This window comes from Nestor notabilis, unplaced genomic scaffold (genome assembly GCF_000696875.1).
Source record: "Nestor notabilis isolate BGI_N333 unplaced genomic scaffold, ASM69687v1 scaffold2266, whole genome shotgun sequence".
Classification (NCBI taxonomy): domain Eukaryota; kingdom Metazoa; phylum Chordata; class Aves; order Psittaciformes; family Psittacidae; genus Nestor; species Nestor notabilis.
Window position 1 is genome coordinate 123,712 of NW_009933432.1, and position 15,530 is coordinate 139,241.

A 15,530-nucleotide genomic window follows, 5' to 3' on the forward strand; every position below is an offset into this window, starting at 1 on the left:
CTTCAAAGATAGGCTATTCCCCTGTGGCATAAAAGTCTTCTGCCATCCCTGGTTCAGTGATGAACGGCTACTGTCTCCTCTCCTTCAGATCTGTGTGATCTCAGTTTAACTCCAGGGATTTCACTGAAGCTCTGCCCACTTCACCCCATGGGGAAGACAAAGGATAAGAATAGTTGGAAAACAAAGAAGGAGAGTGTGCTGGGAAAGAGGTCCTGCCCAAGGACGTGCCCCCAGCACATCCCACTTCTCCCTTCCCTCCTTTCCTCTCTGCGAGCCAAGAGAAATACTCATTTTATCCTTCCCAATGTCTTTCAGACCGAACCAACCAAGTTAGCTCAGGCTGGTGAAACTAGAGGGCTTTCAGACTGAAAAATGCTCACAGGAGCTCCCTATATAGCAGATCTGAAGGGACAGCATGGACTAGTGGAAGGTGTCCCTGCCCATGGCAGGAGCTTGGAACTGAATGAGCTTTAAGGTCCCTTCTAACCCAAACCATTCTATGACAGTGGCTTCTAGGAGAGGGGTGGTGACATGGAGCTGAGTGCAGTGCCTTTGGGTGCAGGGGACACCTTAGAAAAGTGGCTTTTCTTCTAAGCCCCTAGATAGTTCCTCAGCATGTCCTACATCCTTTCCAAAGAAGTATCTACAGATAATTCAAGGCCAGGTTGGACACAGGGGCTTGGAGCAACCTGTTTTAGTGAAAGGTGTCCCTGCCCATGGCAGGGGGTTGGAACTGGGTGAGCTTTAAGGTCCCTTTCCAACACAAACCAGTCTGTGGTTCTGTGATAGTAATGCCAGAAGTATAGCATGGGAATGAGTCTATACAGGTTTAGAGAAGAAAGATTTATGCTACCATGGAATCTTCCCATAGAAGGTCCCCATTATTTTTCCAGTTACAAAAAAAATTGACATGTAACTGAGACATCTGGTTGGCAAGTGCCTCCTCTGCTGGTATCTGCACCATAACTACTGCCCCAGCTTACAGGCTGGGCTGCTCTGGATGTCAAAATCCAAGAGACCCATTCCCAGGCTGGTGGCTGATGCCACTGAGCAAGTGGATGGTGATGCTGTGCTTCCTGCATCCCTGCTGCTACACCAGGGTGGTGAGTTAATCTCATTTCCAAGCCTCATAACTGCCCCGCACTAGGTTAGCTCTGATCCTCCCCGCCCTTTCTACTTATTACACTAGTGGTTCAATGGATCCATTAGATTAACAGGATGGGAAAATCATTCCTGCCAGGACTGGTGACCTCTCAGGTGGGCAGTCTGAACCTGAAACAAAGACCTCTTCAAAAGGGTTCCGGGACACAACTGAGAGAGAGATTCCAGGGAACAAGGGATATAACATTTAAGCAGGTAATGAAAGAGAGAAATGCAACACTTGGAGTTTTTGATTTATTAATAAAGCCCAGATGCTGCCAGGACAGAGAGTGCCGCCTGCCGGCATGTCCGAGGGCTCTCCAAGGCAGGAATCCTGGCTTCTGCTTGTGTCTTTGCAACCAACTTTCTGTTTGACCCCCAAAATCAATTAGAAGGTGGTTATCCAAATTAATGTTCCATGGGAATTGGGCACATGACTGCTCCCACCACATCTGTAACTCATTTTTTTCCTTTAGCCCTCCTTGGAATGAGTACATTAATACTTACCTACGTGGTAGAGCTGCCATGAGGTTAATTTCATATTGGAAAGTAATTTGATCTGGGGCTAGAGGATGCTGTATAAATGCAATGTGTTACCATTAAGAAGATCCAGGGGAAAGCCTTTCCCAGTCTGGTAAGGTCACAGTGTGGAATAATATGAGACAGTCAGGTGAGGTGGAGCACTTCCAAATGACTCTGGTTTTCCTGATGAAAAGCAGTCAGTAAAACAGAGGCACTACAATATTCTGCCATATATATATATATATTTATACATATATATATAGTATATATATAAGCACATAAGTATATATCTAAAGCTTTCCTGTTTCTCTTCCTGATCTTACCGAGCAAAGATGACTGGATGCCTAAATGCAGCCTCCTTGAGCTCTATGACTGAGGAGGGCTGTGCTGCACCCTTCTCCCTTTTTTTCTCTCCTCATAATCAAGGTTTTTCTTTTCATATCACAGCGAACTCTCCTTTGCCTTTCTAGCACCTGCACAGTCTCGTAGTAAGCCGCAATGCACTTATTCAATCCTACCTTAAATGTCCTGTCTTTTATCTCCCAAGCTCACTATCTGGATAAGGTAGTGAAAGGTATGCTCTTCCTTCCTATTTTTCCTATTGTCTTTGTGTTTTAAAAATGCACCGTGAACATGCTGTGTTGAGGTTGCATCTCTTCCTCATTGTCACCAGAGTGCTCCCTAATGTCTGGAAGGGTGAACTTTCCAGTCATTTAGGTAGGAATTAACCTCCGTGAGTGCTGTGACCCTGTGTTAACATCGTATCAGTGTTCCTACCCGTCCCCCTGTCCCTGCCCTCCCCTCCAAATCATCTCTCATCCTCACCCCTCCTACCCAGGTAAGGCAAGTCAGGAGGAAACAAAAGTGTCTGTCTGTGAATACAGCAGGAGCCCTGTACAGTGATGGGGTTTATTATTTCAATGGCTATGATCCATTTTGTAACAAGCAGGTGAGTGCCCTTTCTGTGTGGAGTCTCCATGTTTTTGATCCATGACTGCAAAGTCTTACATGGGAACTTTGAGCAATGATATATGACTATTTTTGGTTCTTTAATACAAAACTGTCATGACCTCAAAGCCTCTGGTTGTATAAATCCACAAAATCTATTGAAATCAGTGACATTGCATTAGTATGCACTACAGTGAAATCCTGTGGTTGATGTTGCATTAGAGTACACTACAACAAAACCCAGCCCTATGTTCCTATTTGTAGACGTAAAGCAATTCTAGCACCCAGGTCTTTCCTCAATGAGGAAGATAAGGAATTGAACTCTTACAGAATAGAAGTCATCTCCTACCCTCAAAAAACCTCAGGTGTTTATGAATCAAAGCAATGAGCTAAATGAGTTTAGGACTTTTAAACAGAAATAGTTCCCCAATGCACTTAGCATTCTAAAAATGGTGAAATTTAACATCTAGTTAAATACAACAATCTGACAAGAAAGACGATGGAGTTGGACACAGATCTCTTTCTACATGGCTGATTTGACACTAACAGCAACACAGCGCTGACACCACAGAGCGTCATGTGTTTGCTGGTTAAACAAACCAAGAAATCAGGTTGAACAAATCAGTTTCTTCCATAGCATTAAACTCCTTTTCAGGTTGTGAGCAATCAGAAACAGCAGCCATGAGAGGCTGATGAAGAAGGACAGATATGCCAAAATACTGGCCCAGTGAACAGTTAAAATGAAGTGTCTGCCATATAGGGCTCTTGTGGTGTGACAAGAAACACAGCTGCCCTACTGACTTCGCTTCACTGGATGAATGTTTCTCTCTCTTGTTTCTATTGAGGCTTAAAAGCAGGTTCAGGTACAATCACAAATAGGGAAAAGCTTTTAATAGACAAGTATTAATGATAAGGAGACTTCCACAGTTTAAATAGGGAGACTTTTGTCTTCAGTGTAATGCAGCAACTTGCAGCTGTCCTTGGACCCGTGTTTGTAGATCAGTGGGTTGTTAAGTGACAGGTAGTTATCTCTCATTGCTTATCATCAGTAAAACATGCTTGACTTCATTTAAATTAGGATTAAAATGTATATTCTCCTTCTTATATCAAGGAAAGAAGATCACTTGTTGTGTCCTTCTGAAATACTAGTGGTGGCATCCTTACAGGAAGATCTGAGCCATCACTAGGGAGTGGGATCAGAGCCTCCTATTAATGTTCCACAACTCAGTGTTTTGCATTTCGAAACCCCAGGACAACTCCTTTTCATCTCAACAAGTGTTGGAGGAGGTTGGATCAAAAGGGAGCAGATAAGCACGAAAGGGATAGAAAAGAGGAAATCAACCTACAGAGCCTGGGCCCAGGGACCTTGAGTACTGATTTGTCATTCAGTGGCCAAATTGTTACTTACTATGTCTTCTGTTGCTGACATTTTAACTCTGGGTAGCCTTTTGACTCCCCTTTATGCCCAAGAAGAAAGACATGTTATATTAAGTGAGTATTTCAGTGGGTAACAGGTTAAGTGACATACTACTAATAAAAGATTGTCTCTTTCCATGCATGGCCTCTTTTGGAAAGATTAGCAATAACTGAAACATAAAAAGTACATGTTTTTTACTTGGCTAACTGCATGGTGTGCATTTTTCAAACCTAAATTACTCATGCCCTTTTGGCTTTCTTAATTATTAACATCTTTCTGGTTGAAATCCCTTTGCAGTAATCCCGCGTTGTCAAGGGTGAGCCTGATTTGCTGCTAAATCTTTCCTACAGCTTTACAATGAGCCAGTAAGTCAGAGAAGATACAGAATTATTTCTACATTGGAGGGCAAGTTGCAGTAGGAAACTTCAGTGTGATTAAACCAAGAAGCTCTAACTAGACTTGGAGTTTCCTAAACTAAGGCCTAATTAACACTGGTAATGCTTAGAATGAAAAGAGGTGCCTGCTATTAAAAAGGCACTGATTTTAGAGAGAGCTTCTCCATTCAGAATAACATTGGAGCTGATGGTACCTAAATGTAATTAATCTCTATTGATGTTTAGCAATTATCACTCTTAAAATATCACCAAATTAATCCTGCAGTGAGGCATATAAACAGCTAGTCTGAATGGAGAGGGACTCTTCATCAGGGACTGGAGTGATAGGACAAGGGGTGATGGGTTCAAACTGAAACAGGGGAAGTTCAGGTTAGATATAAGGCAGAAGTTCTTTACTGTGAGGGTGCTGAGGCGCTGGCACAGGGTGCCCAAAGGAGAGGTGAATGCTCCATCCCTGGCAGTGCTCAAGGCCAGGTTGGACAGAGCCTTGGGTGACATGGTCTAGTGTGAGGTGTCCCTACCCATGGCAGGGGGTTGGAACTGGATGATCTTAAAAGGTCCTTTCCAACCCAAACCATTCTGTGATTCTATGTAAAGTTTTATGACATAAAAACAACATTTGACTTCAGGGATGGCTGCAAGGTGGCTTCTTTGGGCAGCTCCTGAGTGTGAGAAGTAGTGAGAACCCAAGGCCTGACCATGGCCAGTTCAATCATTTGGATTTATAAGCAATAGGAGCTCTGGCAAGTAACTTATTAGTCTTCATTTTACAGGATGAGTCTGATGAAGGGTTTCTGGATTCCCACCATCACAAAATATCATGGTGGTAGTTGAAGAGTTGTGTGGTTTTCAGGACACTTGACTGGGTTTCTCATCAGTTGCAGGGATCATCTGATGCTTTGCTCCTTCCCTTCAGTCCTACAGAACTTCTGCAGGTCACTTACTGATTGTTGTTCCCTCAAGCTCCAAGTGTTTGTATCCTCACATGTTGCATTCAGCCATGTCCTAGTTGTTTTGGAGCTCAACCTCTGTCTGCTGGGACTTGCTAGAACATCCATCAGTGCTTTCCTACTGACAATGGAGGAAAGATAATAGCCTTATCTTTTAAGTCCAATTTCAAGTAGCAATGAGGCTTGGCTTGAAGAAAAATCCCATTGAACCTTGTTTATAATTGGACTAATTAGAGAAGGCCTTAACTGTACAGATCATTAAGAGCAAATTATTTTGCCAGCAGCTTTAAAATGGCAGGATAATTTCTTACTCTGGTGACAGTCTCCTTCGACTCTGATACTATTTTCTTGTCTAATTCAAAATCCACTTCTATATTGCTTCCCTGCTCTGTATTGTCTCTTGCATGGCAAATCTGACATCTTTGGGAATGTCCTGTGCTATTATCATCTTTCAGCAGCACTTTCATGTGCATCAGTTGGAAACTCACATAAAGGGTTGCCCTGCACTGCTTCAAAAAGCCCTATTCATGTATTTAATTCTCTTAGTCACCCAAATACAGTTAACAAACAGGAATAATGAACCATTAGTGCCTCTAGCTATGAGAAATCAGAGCTGCAAGATTATGGTGGTGTAAGTCTGTGAGGATTAAGCCATCCCACTGTGCTGGTATTCAGAAGCACTTTGGAGACAAGGTGATCTTTTGCTTTATTCCCTAGCATGGGGGAAAGGAGAGGATTAAGTTTATTTGTATTGTCTTTTTGTCATATGCTTTGAAGTGCACTGTTCGTGAACTGGGGAATACTGCATGTTCCTACCTCAGTGATGGTCAAGTCTTCATGCAGTGAACCAGTCTAGAAATGGCAGTACTTGTAGAGCCATTCTCCTAGACATATTGGCCTACACATCCATGTTACCTTCTAAATATCTGAAGGTATGAGTATAGCTGCTGTTTAATTTAATTAATTAAAATGATTTATATTAATGGTTTCATTCTCATTACTTCTTGAAACTGTCTTCTTCCCTACCAGACCCATGACAAAGGAGAGGTACAGCTTAATCCTCACGTCACTGATACTTTGTAATGTAATGGTTAATATCTGGAAACTTTTATGTTCGAGAATCTGTGAAGAAGAGTTTGTCTCATTAGGAAACAGCTTTTTTTGACTCCTTGGAAGAGATTTATCTCACTAGGAACCAAAGATGACTCTCTCCTTCGTGGGATGGGTAAACTTACTTTCTAGACTTGAACGATGCCAAGACAGTGGAGTATGAAATTACAAGTGGGAGTTATTCTGCTTTTGGTATCTACAGCATAGATGCTTATATCTCATTTAGTCACCCTTAATAGTCAAGAAAAGGAATATGTACTTTGGGAATACATACTCTCATGAGATACTCTCTTCTGTCTCTCCTCTCATGAAGGATGTTCTTCCTCTCTCTGTCTGCTTTCTGGGATGCTTGACTTAGTTTCTCTAGGTCCAGATCAAGAAGATTCAGAGGAAATCCTGGAAGTCCATTCAAATACTCTCAAACACATTTCATATAGACAATGAATTGGACACAAAATTCAAAGACATAATAAGGGATCTCCTCAGTTAGAGTCCAGTCTTCTGCTGTAGAGGGTAACCACTTTGTGTAAAACTTTATGTAAATGTACCAAGCTCTGTGGATAGTAAGTGAGGGTTCTTCTCCTTAATGCTCCTACTGGGAAGCTGCTCCAAAACTTCCTTTCATCCTGGAAAATTACTTATTTTTCCATGCTCCTACTGGGAAGCTGCTCCAAAACTTTATTCCTTTCATCCTGGAAAATTACTTATTTTTCTTTCTATTTTCAAGCCAGAATTTTTTCATGTTTAGTTTATGTCCATTTATTCTTATGCCAGAATTATTCCCTTCAGCTTAAATAACTGTTTTCCCTTCTCACTGTTTAGCTGTGCCATGAATTTGTGGAACACATTTCAGCCTTTTCAGCCTTTGCTGTGCTAGAGTGGACACATCGAGGTTTCTTATTTCCTCAGAAGGTGCCTCATCCAGATTGTATCAGCTATTTTCTGCAACTCCAAATTCCTCCTTTGCTAAGCCTGGGAATGTGGAGCACGTGCAGCTCCATATGAGCTCCTAATTTTTATGATTATATTAGTTTTTCCTTATACTTGCTGGACACTCCTCACATGAGGCATTTGAAGATCATTTGCTTTTATCGGTCTCGGAGCAAGTAATTGATCACTACAGTATCTTTTCTGTCTAATAGTATTAGATCTTTGCTTGTGAGATCTTTGTTCCAAAGATTATGAAATGCAAAATACAATTGAAACAAAAACCACTAACATGGAATCCCTCTTTTCCTTCTGAATTGTCATCATGTGAAACCTCATAGGCCTAACTTAAACCATTTCTGGGTTTCAATCTGTTCCTACATGGCTTGGAACCAAACCCAGGGTGCTTTTTGTCTTTAGCTCCCAGCAAAAACTTCTAAAACCTATCTTCTTCCCACTGCAAAAAATAAAGAGTCTGCTTCAGGAATTAAACATCACTTGTTGCTTTAAAAATCTAATGGTATCCAACCCTTATTCTCTCATCCTTCTACAGTGGTGTTTTCAACTTCTCATCACCCAACCCTTTTTGGTTTTCATTGCTCTCCTGTCCAGGTCAACACCAGAACATCTTTGCAAGGAGTTTCCTGAGCAACTGCTGCATAGAAAAGAACTTCATAGGATGAGTTGTAAAAAGTCCAAGCAGTAGAAACATGATGTGTGCTCAGTGATGATGCACCAGCCAAGCTCTAATGGATCCATGACAATACCCACAGAGTGAGATTTCTCCAGAGGTTTTTCCTCTAGGCAAATTTAGGCAGATTTATAAAAAGGGGGGAAAAGTCCAATTATATCATCAGGATGGTCCCATCCAAACTATATTTATCTAGTCTGAAGTGGGATTACCTACATAGCTAAGTAATTTTACCAGGTTATTTTAACAAGTAATACACTTCTTTTTGTCCTTGTCCATGGTAAAGGGTTGGAACTAGATGATCTTAAGGTCCTTTCCAACCCAAAGCGTTCTATGATTCTTCCTCTCCCATTCTCCAAAACAAGCTTGTACTGAAAGGGATTAAACAAACACATCAATTAGCTCTAGTATAGAAAAAGATCAGATTAAATAGTTAAAAGTTCAGCACTTCAGTTGTAAGTTACTACTTCAATTACTACATTGTAAGAAACTGAAGGCAGGATATTAAAGTGGAGAATGTCAAGTAGCCTTGCCTATAAATAGCTCTTCTGTAGTATATAAATATTAACATAGTGTATAAATATCAAAATACATACAGGCATGCTCACACCTACACACACACTGTATGTCCCCCCCCGAATACACATTTAAAAATGAATATAGAAATATTGAAAATGAAATGAAAATACTGAAACACAACAAATATGTTTGTAAATTAAAAACTTAAGATCCTTTAAGATCCTCTTAAAGGACTTTTCCATTACCACCTTTGTTCCCTTTTCCATTTACTCCCTGTAAAACTGTCACTTGTTAGTAAAACAGCCCTAGAAAAGCTGTTAAGTTCACCATGAAACCATTTGTTAGTTGAAAGTCGTTTCTAACTGGTGTTTCCCCAGTGCAGGACACACCATGACATGATGTGCTCTACACACTACCCCAGCACGTCCATGGGCAGACCCTTGTGTCAGGCAGTCAACCAGATGTTACACCTTTTCGCTGTCGCGTTGTAACTCATTAGGACAGTACAAGTCCGTGTTGTTCACACAGTTTCACAAGCAAAACCTGTCTTGCAAAGCTGGAGAAACTCAAAACTATGTGGCAGGATGCACAAAACATATATAAATAGAGAGAACTTTAAAGCAGGGCTCAGGAAGACTGAATTGTGTTCCTGCTATGATCAGTCCTGCTGAGTGACCTTCACTGTGTTGCACTTCAGTTTCCTAAGCTGTAAAATGTGTCTTACATTTCTGATGGCTTCTTGGTAAAGATTTCAGAGCTCTGCAGGTAAAAAGCCCCCAGAAGTGTATAAGCTAAACAGCCTCCCTCCCACCGCTGCTTACTGTGGAAATTGCTATCTTATTGGGGAAAGAAACAGAACAAGAATTCCAGCAGGAGATCATCAGATGAGAAATCAAACCCTCATGAGCAGACTGAGAGATAGATAGGATTCATCCCCCTTGAGTTTTATCACCTATAAAATAAACACCTGCCTGTATGCTGGGTTCTCTCTAGCCACTGGGGAGAAATGGGTGTTTTCTTCAGCCTCTTGGTATTGGAATCCAGTGCATACAAAGAGGCTGATGCCATGGGACAGTCTGTTTCCCTGCTGACTACAGGGAGCTGAAGGTATCTCTGTTATAGATTAATTCTGACCAGATGAGATGAATCCCACCCAAAATGACTACGGTAGAGAAATCAAGTGTTTTCCAAATGTTTTCTGCCTTCCCTTTCCAGCTGGCCTTGCTCATCAGTCTGAGATCTCAGCATTGCTAGAAGCCAGCTCTTTTATCCCACCAGGTGCTGGGAACTTTAACCCCACATGCAATTTAGGTAACCCCAACTCTTGGTCTCCCGTAGCAAATGCTTTGAGAGACTTGGAGGGCAAGGTGGGTTTTATAATCAGTGCAGCAGGAAAATCTCATTGCTTCCCTGGAGCTCACCTTTCCAGGTGAGACAGGTTGGACAGGGCTTTGAGTAACTTGGTCTGGTGTGAGGTGTCCCTGCCCATGGCAGGGAGTTGGAACTAGATGATCTTAAGGCCCTTTCTAACCCAAACCATTCTATGATTCCATGATTCCCTTGATCTATTTAGTGAGACTGTGCTAAGAGGACCTCTGGGGAGAGCCAGAAACAGCAGTTCATTGAGTGGTCACCACCATTCCAAGACATTGGAAGGCACCAAGTGAGAGCAGAGAAATAAACAGAAGGCAAAGGGAAAAAGCTGTTTAATTAGCCCCTCTCCAGGCTGTTTGCTTTGTCTTTGCAGTGTGTTTGAATGTGTGGCTGTTTGCCTTGCAGAGGGATGCCCTGGCTTGTGCAACGGCAACGGCAGATGCACTCTGGACATGAATGGCTGGCACTGCGTCTGCCAGCTGGGCTGGAGGGGAGCAGGATGCGACACTTCCATGGAGACGGCGTGTGGAGATGGGAAAGACAACGACGGAGGTAGGACATGAGCACATGCGACCTGTCAGGCTTCACAGAGCCTACAAAGCTCACCCAGTGAGCTGTCAGCTGGGCTTGATGCTGCAGGGCAGATTGGGTTTTGACAGCTGGGAACAGACAGTGAAGCCTGCCAGGCTGACTCAGCCAGAGTGGATTTGAATTCAAATGGAATAGATCTGGGGTGCCAGGGCTGAAGGGGAATGTTTGTTTATCCTCAAATCAAGTCCATATACCAGAGAACAAGCAGAGGCTACATACACATCACTCCACCCCAGACAAGTGGCTCAGCAGTGATACAATGGGACCACCTCAGACAGCCATCATCCCTGACTGTTCAAATGGCCTCACTGCCTGAGGTTTTCATCAAGGCTCTCCAGTAGGTCACTACTGACTTGGGGTGGATGTTTTGCAGAAATTTAGAGGCTTTTGGTGACTGATCCCCATGCCCACAAGCCATCCAATCCCTCTCGAGCCATGTTTTATTGATTACAGTTCCATATGTAATGATGTCAGGCATGTGAATAATAGCTCTGCGTAATGCAAACTTAATATTCAGGGTTATCTCATTACAAAGGAAACCCTGGTGCAGTGTGAAGGTTTGAATTAAAGGGCAGGAGATGAGATATTAAATTTAAGGCATAAGGGAGACTGCATAATTTGTTTTGTTGTCACTCAGCAAAAGGCTTTGTAAACCACAAGTCTGGGCCAGGACCCAGACTGTGAAGTGGAGACTGCCTTTTGCAAGCCTCTGTTTTATCATATTCACAAGAACAGTACAGCTACAACAAATAGCCAAGCCAAGACTGTGATTATCTGCTTCACAGCAACTGGGATTCTGATTGAATATTTAAAATACTTCTGCACATCTGGCATGGCAAATGGACCAAATTATCCCTTTAGAAAAGATGGGAAAAAAACTAGAGAACCATACAAAGAGTTCACACTCTAAAACAAAGATTGCTTTTTGCCTCACATGAAACTGAGTATCAGTTCCTATTTGCAGCTGACACAGGGCAGCAATAAAGTTCATCACATCAGATATGTAAAAGCATGGTAAACAGAGCCAAGGATAATCCCAGTTTCCATGGGAAAAAATAACCAACACAAATCCTGCAAAGCTTTTAGAAACGGAGAGAGGGAAGGAGTAATAACATACAGTGTAGAACACCACCATACAACATCACAAAGAGCATGGCCACACTCTGAGCAGGCTGGCGGAACACCATCTCCTTGTATCTCCTGGTGCTAACCTGGTGCTAGTTCCTGCTAACCTCAGAAGTGGGTTACCCTCACCTTGAAACAAGCTGTTTGTCACCTTGCCATTGCAGGACAGCAGATGTAGACAAGAGAGACTAAAGGCATCGACGCATCAGCTGCTAACTTGCATTTGGTGAACTCATGTGGAGCAGTGGTGTACGCAGCTAGAGCAGAGCAACTGAGAGGTTGTAATGTGTTGCCTTGTGGCAGCTTGTTCGTGTGTCAGAGCCCACAGATGAGTGTTGACTTCACTCTTGGTACACCAGAACTAATACATGTACATGGTGTGCATTACAGATAATCCATCACACACTGTTACTCCTTTGATTTTGCTGCATTACTGCTAAGGGTTCTCCTCAGCTGAAAAGTGGAACAGTGGAAAACATTAACCTTCTTGACTTGATTTTTATGCATTTCTATTAATCATTTGTGGGCTTAAATCTAGAATATCAACCCGTGAAATGTGGGAGCATCAGCAGTAGTGAGGCACTTCTGCTTTGAAGCCTGAGTTGTTGTTCAGCACAGGGATTTGAATATAGTTTAATGGACTTCTGAAGAAAGGATGATTCTGGACCTGTTTCCTAGTTTTGATGCTGATTTCTGTAGCAAGACAGCTAGAGACACTTGTAGAACATACATAGGATAATTTAGGTTGGAAGGGACCTCCAGCAGTTTTCCAGTTATCCACCTGCTCAAAGCAGTTCTAATTACATCATGTTGCTCAAGGTGGTGTCCAGTCAAATCTTGAACACCTCCAAAGATGGAGATTCCACCTCTCTGTGCAACCTGTTGTAGTATATGGCTATCCTGATAGTAATCATTTTTCTCCTAATATCTAATAATAGTTTTCCATGTTCCAACTTAATGTCTGTTGCCTTCCATCCAGCACCGTCTGAGGCATCCTAGAGCATCCAAGCTGGCTTTTTGCTTCCTCTTCATGATAAGTTGGATCTCTAGTTGAGTATAATATATGTTTCATGTGGCAGCTGCCTTTGGATTTCTCAGCTATCCAAAGGGAACTCAAATGACACTGGTCACCTGGGTTTAGAATTGAGCCCATATTTAGTGCAGCCACTTTATCACCACAAACATTATACCCTGAGAAACTGCTGTGCTTTAAAGTGCACTGAAGAGATGGAGGCCTGAACAGCCTCTTAAAAGAGCATGTAGCATGTGTATGAGCACTATAATTTCTCTCTCTTTTGGGATCCTGCCACAGTTTCTGGAGTGATGGATGCTCAGGGCTGGAGAAAGGTGGTTTATTTTGGCTCACTGTAAAAGATTTCAGGGCTATTGCCAAATTTGTCTTCATATGCACATGAATGCAGGCAGTGGAGATGGTCGTCCTTTCATGAACATCTGAGCTAGTCACCACAGGCAGAGAGAAACAGATGTAGGGCATCATCTCTCTGAGCTATTTCAGGTATCACCTCATAGGTGCCTACTTTTGGTTGATGACTGCTACCCTTTGAGTCACTTTCTGCTCAGAGCAGCATCTCTTGAAGCTGAGACACCACTATGGGGGGAGCTTCACCCTGCCTGAGCTGGTGGGAAGCTGGTTCGTGCACTGTGGTATCGAGTGTCTGCTAATCAAGATCCCTGCAGCCAGAAATTCCTCAGGATAATGGGAACTGAAGTCAGAATCTTTTTCATGAACCCAGCCTAATCATACCCTGAGGGAAACACGTCCCAAATTACAGGGTGTGTTTGCCTCTTAAATCTGGAGCCTGCTCAGACAAACAATAACAAGCTGAGCACAAGTCATTCGGGGAGAGATGCGGTGAAATGCAATCTCTGTTCAGGTTAGAAAAGAGGTGTCTTGGAAAGCAGTTCCCTCTCCACACACGAGTGTCATTTGTCAAAGCCAGCACTTAGGTTTCACACCCAGGTCCAGTTTATTTACACTTTTAAACACAAAGCCCATCAACTTGAAAGGAGTTGTAGCAGGTAACTGAGTGTAGGTGATTATCCAGTATCAGACAAGGAAAAATAGTGCAGTGACAGAGCTTTAACAATCTGGGTAAAAGGAGAGGATTTTGTACATTTGACCTATGAGGCCACCTGTATTACCAGAAATGGGAGGTGTTTCCTTAAAACAAGCTGAGAAAAGTGGTTCTTGCCTCTCTTTGGCAGAAAATATTGTGTCTAATGCATGGCTGCAAACATTTGCTGCCTAGAAGTAGGGCTGTCTCACCCCACACTGAGCGCTCTGACATGTGCTTGAAGAATCAGAAGTTTGAAGGTTTAAAAGACCAATGAAATTATCCTCTGTGACAAGTCCTAGAAGTAGAGTTAAGGGCATTTGACAAAGCCTTGAGACACAGCTGATATTCCATAGCCTACATACAAGTTTCATTGCATTTAGGAGCAGAGTGTGTGGGAATAACAGGGGAGAAGAGGAAAGGATGTTCTTCACAGCAAAGCTGTGTTAACCACCTTTGCACATGGGAAATCATCTAACTGCTTGATTCCCTCCATCTTGAGAGTCAGAGAGTTGGCCCATTCCCCATTTCACTGACTGGATACACCACACTGTCCTGAAACCATGATAGAATTGCAGATATTAAAGCAAATTGCTCCTTTGCTCTAAAGGTTCTGTCTGAACAGTAACTTCGCTTGAGGGCCTTTGTTATTGTTGTGGGCTTTTCCAGAGCAGCCAAGTCTTCCAGGTAGGGTAAAGCTTGCTGGTTCTCTGGGAAGTGGAACTGGCTGCATCCTTCATTTCTTGCTTTGAACAACTCCAGTTGCTAAACAGCTGCTGAACTCTGCCCAAAGTGAATCTATACTTGTGAAAGGCAAAAGTCTTTCTTAGGTGAAAAATATGTCTGGAATATAAATGTTCCTGATATTATCTAACTCTCCATGTAGATTAGAGGTTGATGGTCAGTTGTCTCTTTTTCTCTGCTGCCTTTCCCCAATTTAAACTCTTCCAAAGGTTTGTGTTAGTGATATCTGCAGGATAATTTAGATAGACAGAGGGATGGAGGGATGGATAGATAGATAGATAGATAGATAGATAGATAGGTATAGGTAACCTTCACAGTCAAATAATGCTGGCCTATCCTAATGTATATTACATAGAATAGCAGCTTCACTTCTCTGTCACCTGGTCAAGGATCTTCCTTTGGGAGTGAAGAAAATAAACCATCCTGTTCTCTTTTTCTTCAAGAATTGTACTAGTGAAGCTTCTGCCCCTCAGTTTCTGTCTCATTTGTGACAGCTACGTGAAGTGCTTTTAGCCCATCACAAGCACAGGGTTCCAATGTACGTGTGAGCCCATTTTGCCTTTGCAAGCGTAGACTGTGCTCCACCAGATGCTACCCAAGAGCTAGCAAGTGGAGCAATCCTTATACTTTCCTTCCCTCTATCCTCCTGGGCCAGAACAACTAAATGTTGCCTTAGTCTTCCAACCCTGAAGCAGTGAGCAGAGCAGAGCAGTGTGCAGAGCCACCGTGGCACTGCACATGGAATTTTGGCCTTTCCTTGCAGCCCTAAGTAGTAGTTATTGCTGCCACTAAAAACCAACTCTAACTTCAAGGATGATGTAATTCAGGAATGGATTCAATATAGTTTCTTCAACTGTACCATAGCCCATTGGCACAACTGCACAGAGTAATTATAGACTCACAGGCTGGTTTGGGTTGGAAGGGACCCTAAAGCTCATCCAGTTCCAACCCCTGCCACAGGCAGGGACACCTTCCACTAGAGCAGGTTGCTACAAGCCCCTG

At 42.7% G+C, this 15,530-nt stretch overlaps 1 protein-coding gene across 1 annotated transcript in view; it reads left to right on the forward strand.

The window, feature by feature from the left end:
• LOC104407561 (teneurin-4-like) overlaps nt 1-15,530 on the forward strand; it is a gene marked incomplete at both ends in the record, with an annotated part of 152,162 nt that overhangs the window by 91,062 nt on the left and 45,570 nt on the right. Inside the window, 2 exons of the mRNA XM_010016878.1 lie at nt 2,210-2,236; nt 10,399-10,545. Coding sequence (XP_010015180.1) covers nt 2,210-2,236; nt 10,399-10,545 — 174 coding nt within the window. The remainder of the gene's footprint in view (nt 1-2,209; nt 2,237-10,398; nt 10,546-15,530) is intronic.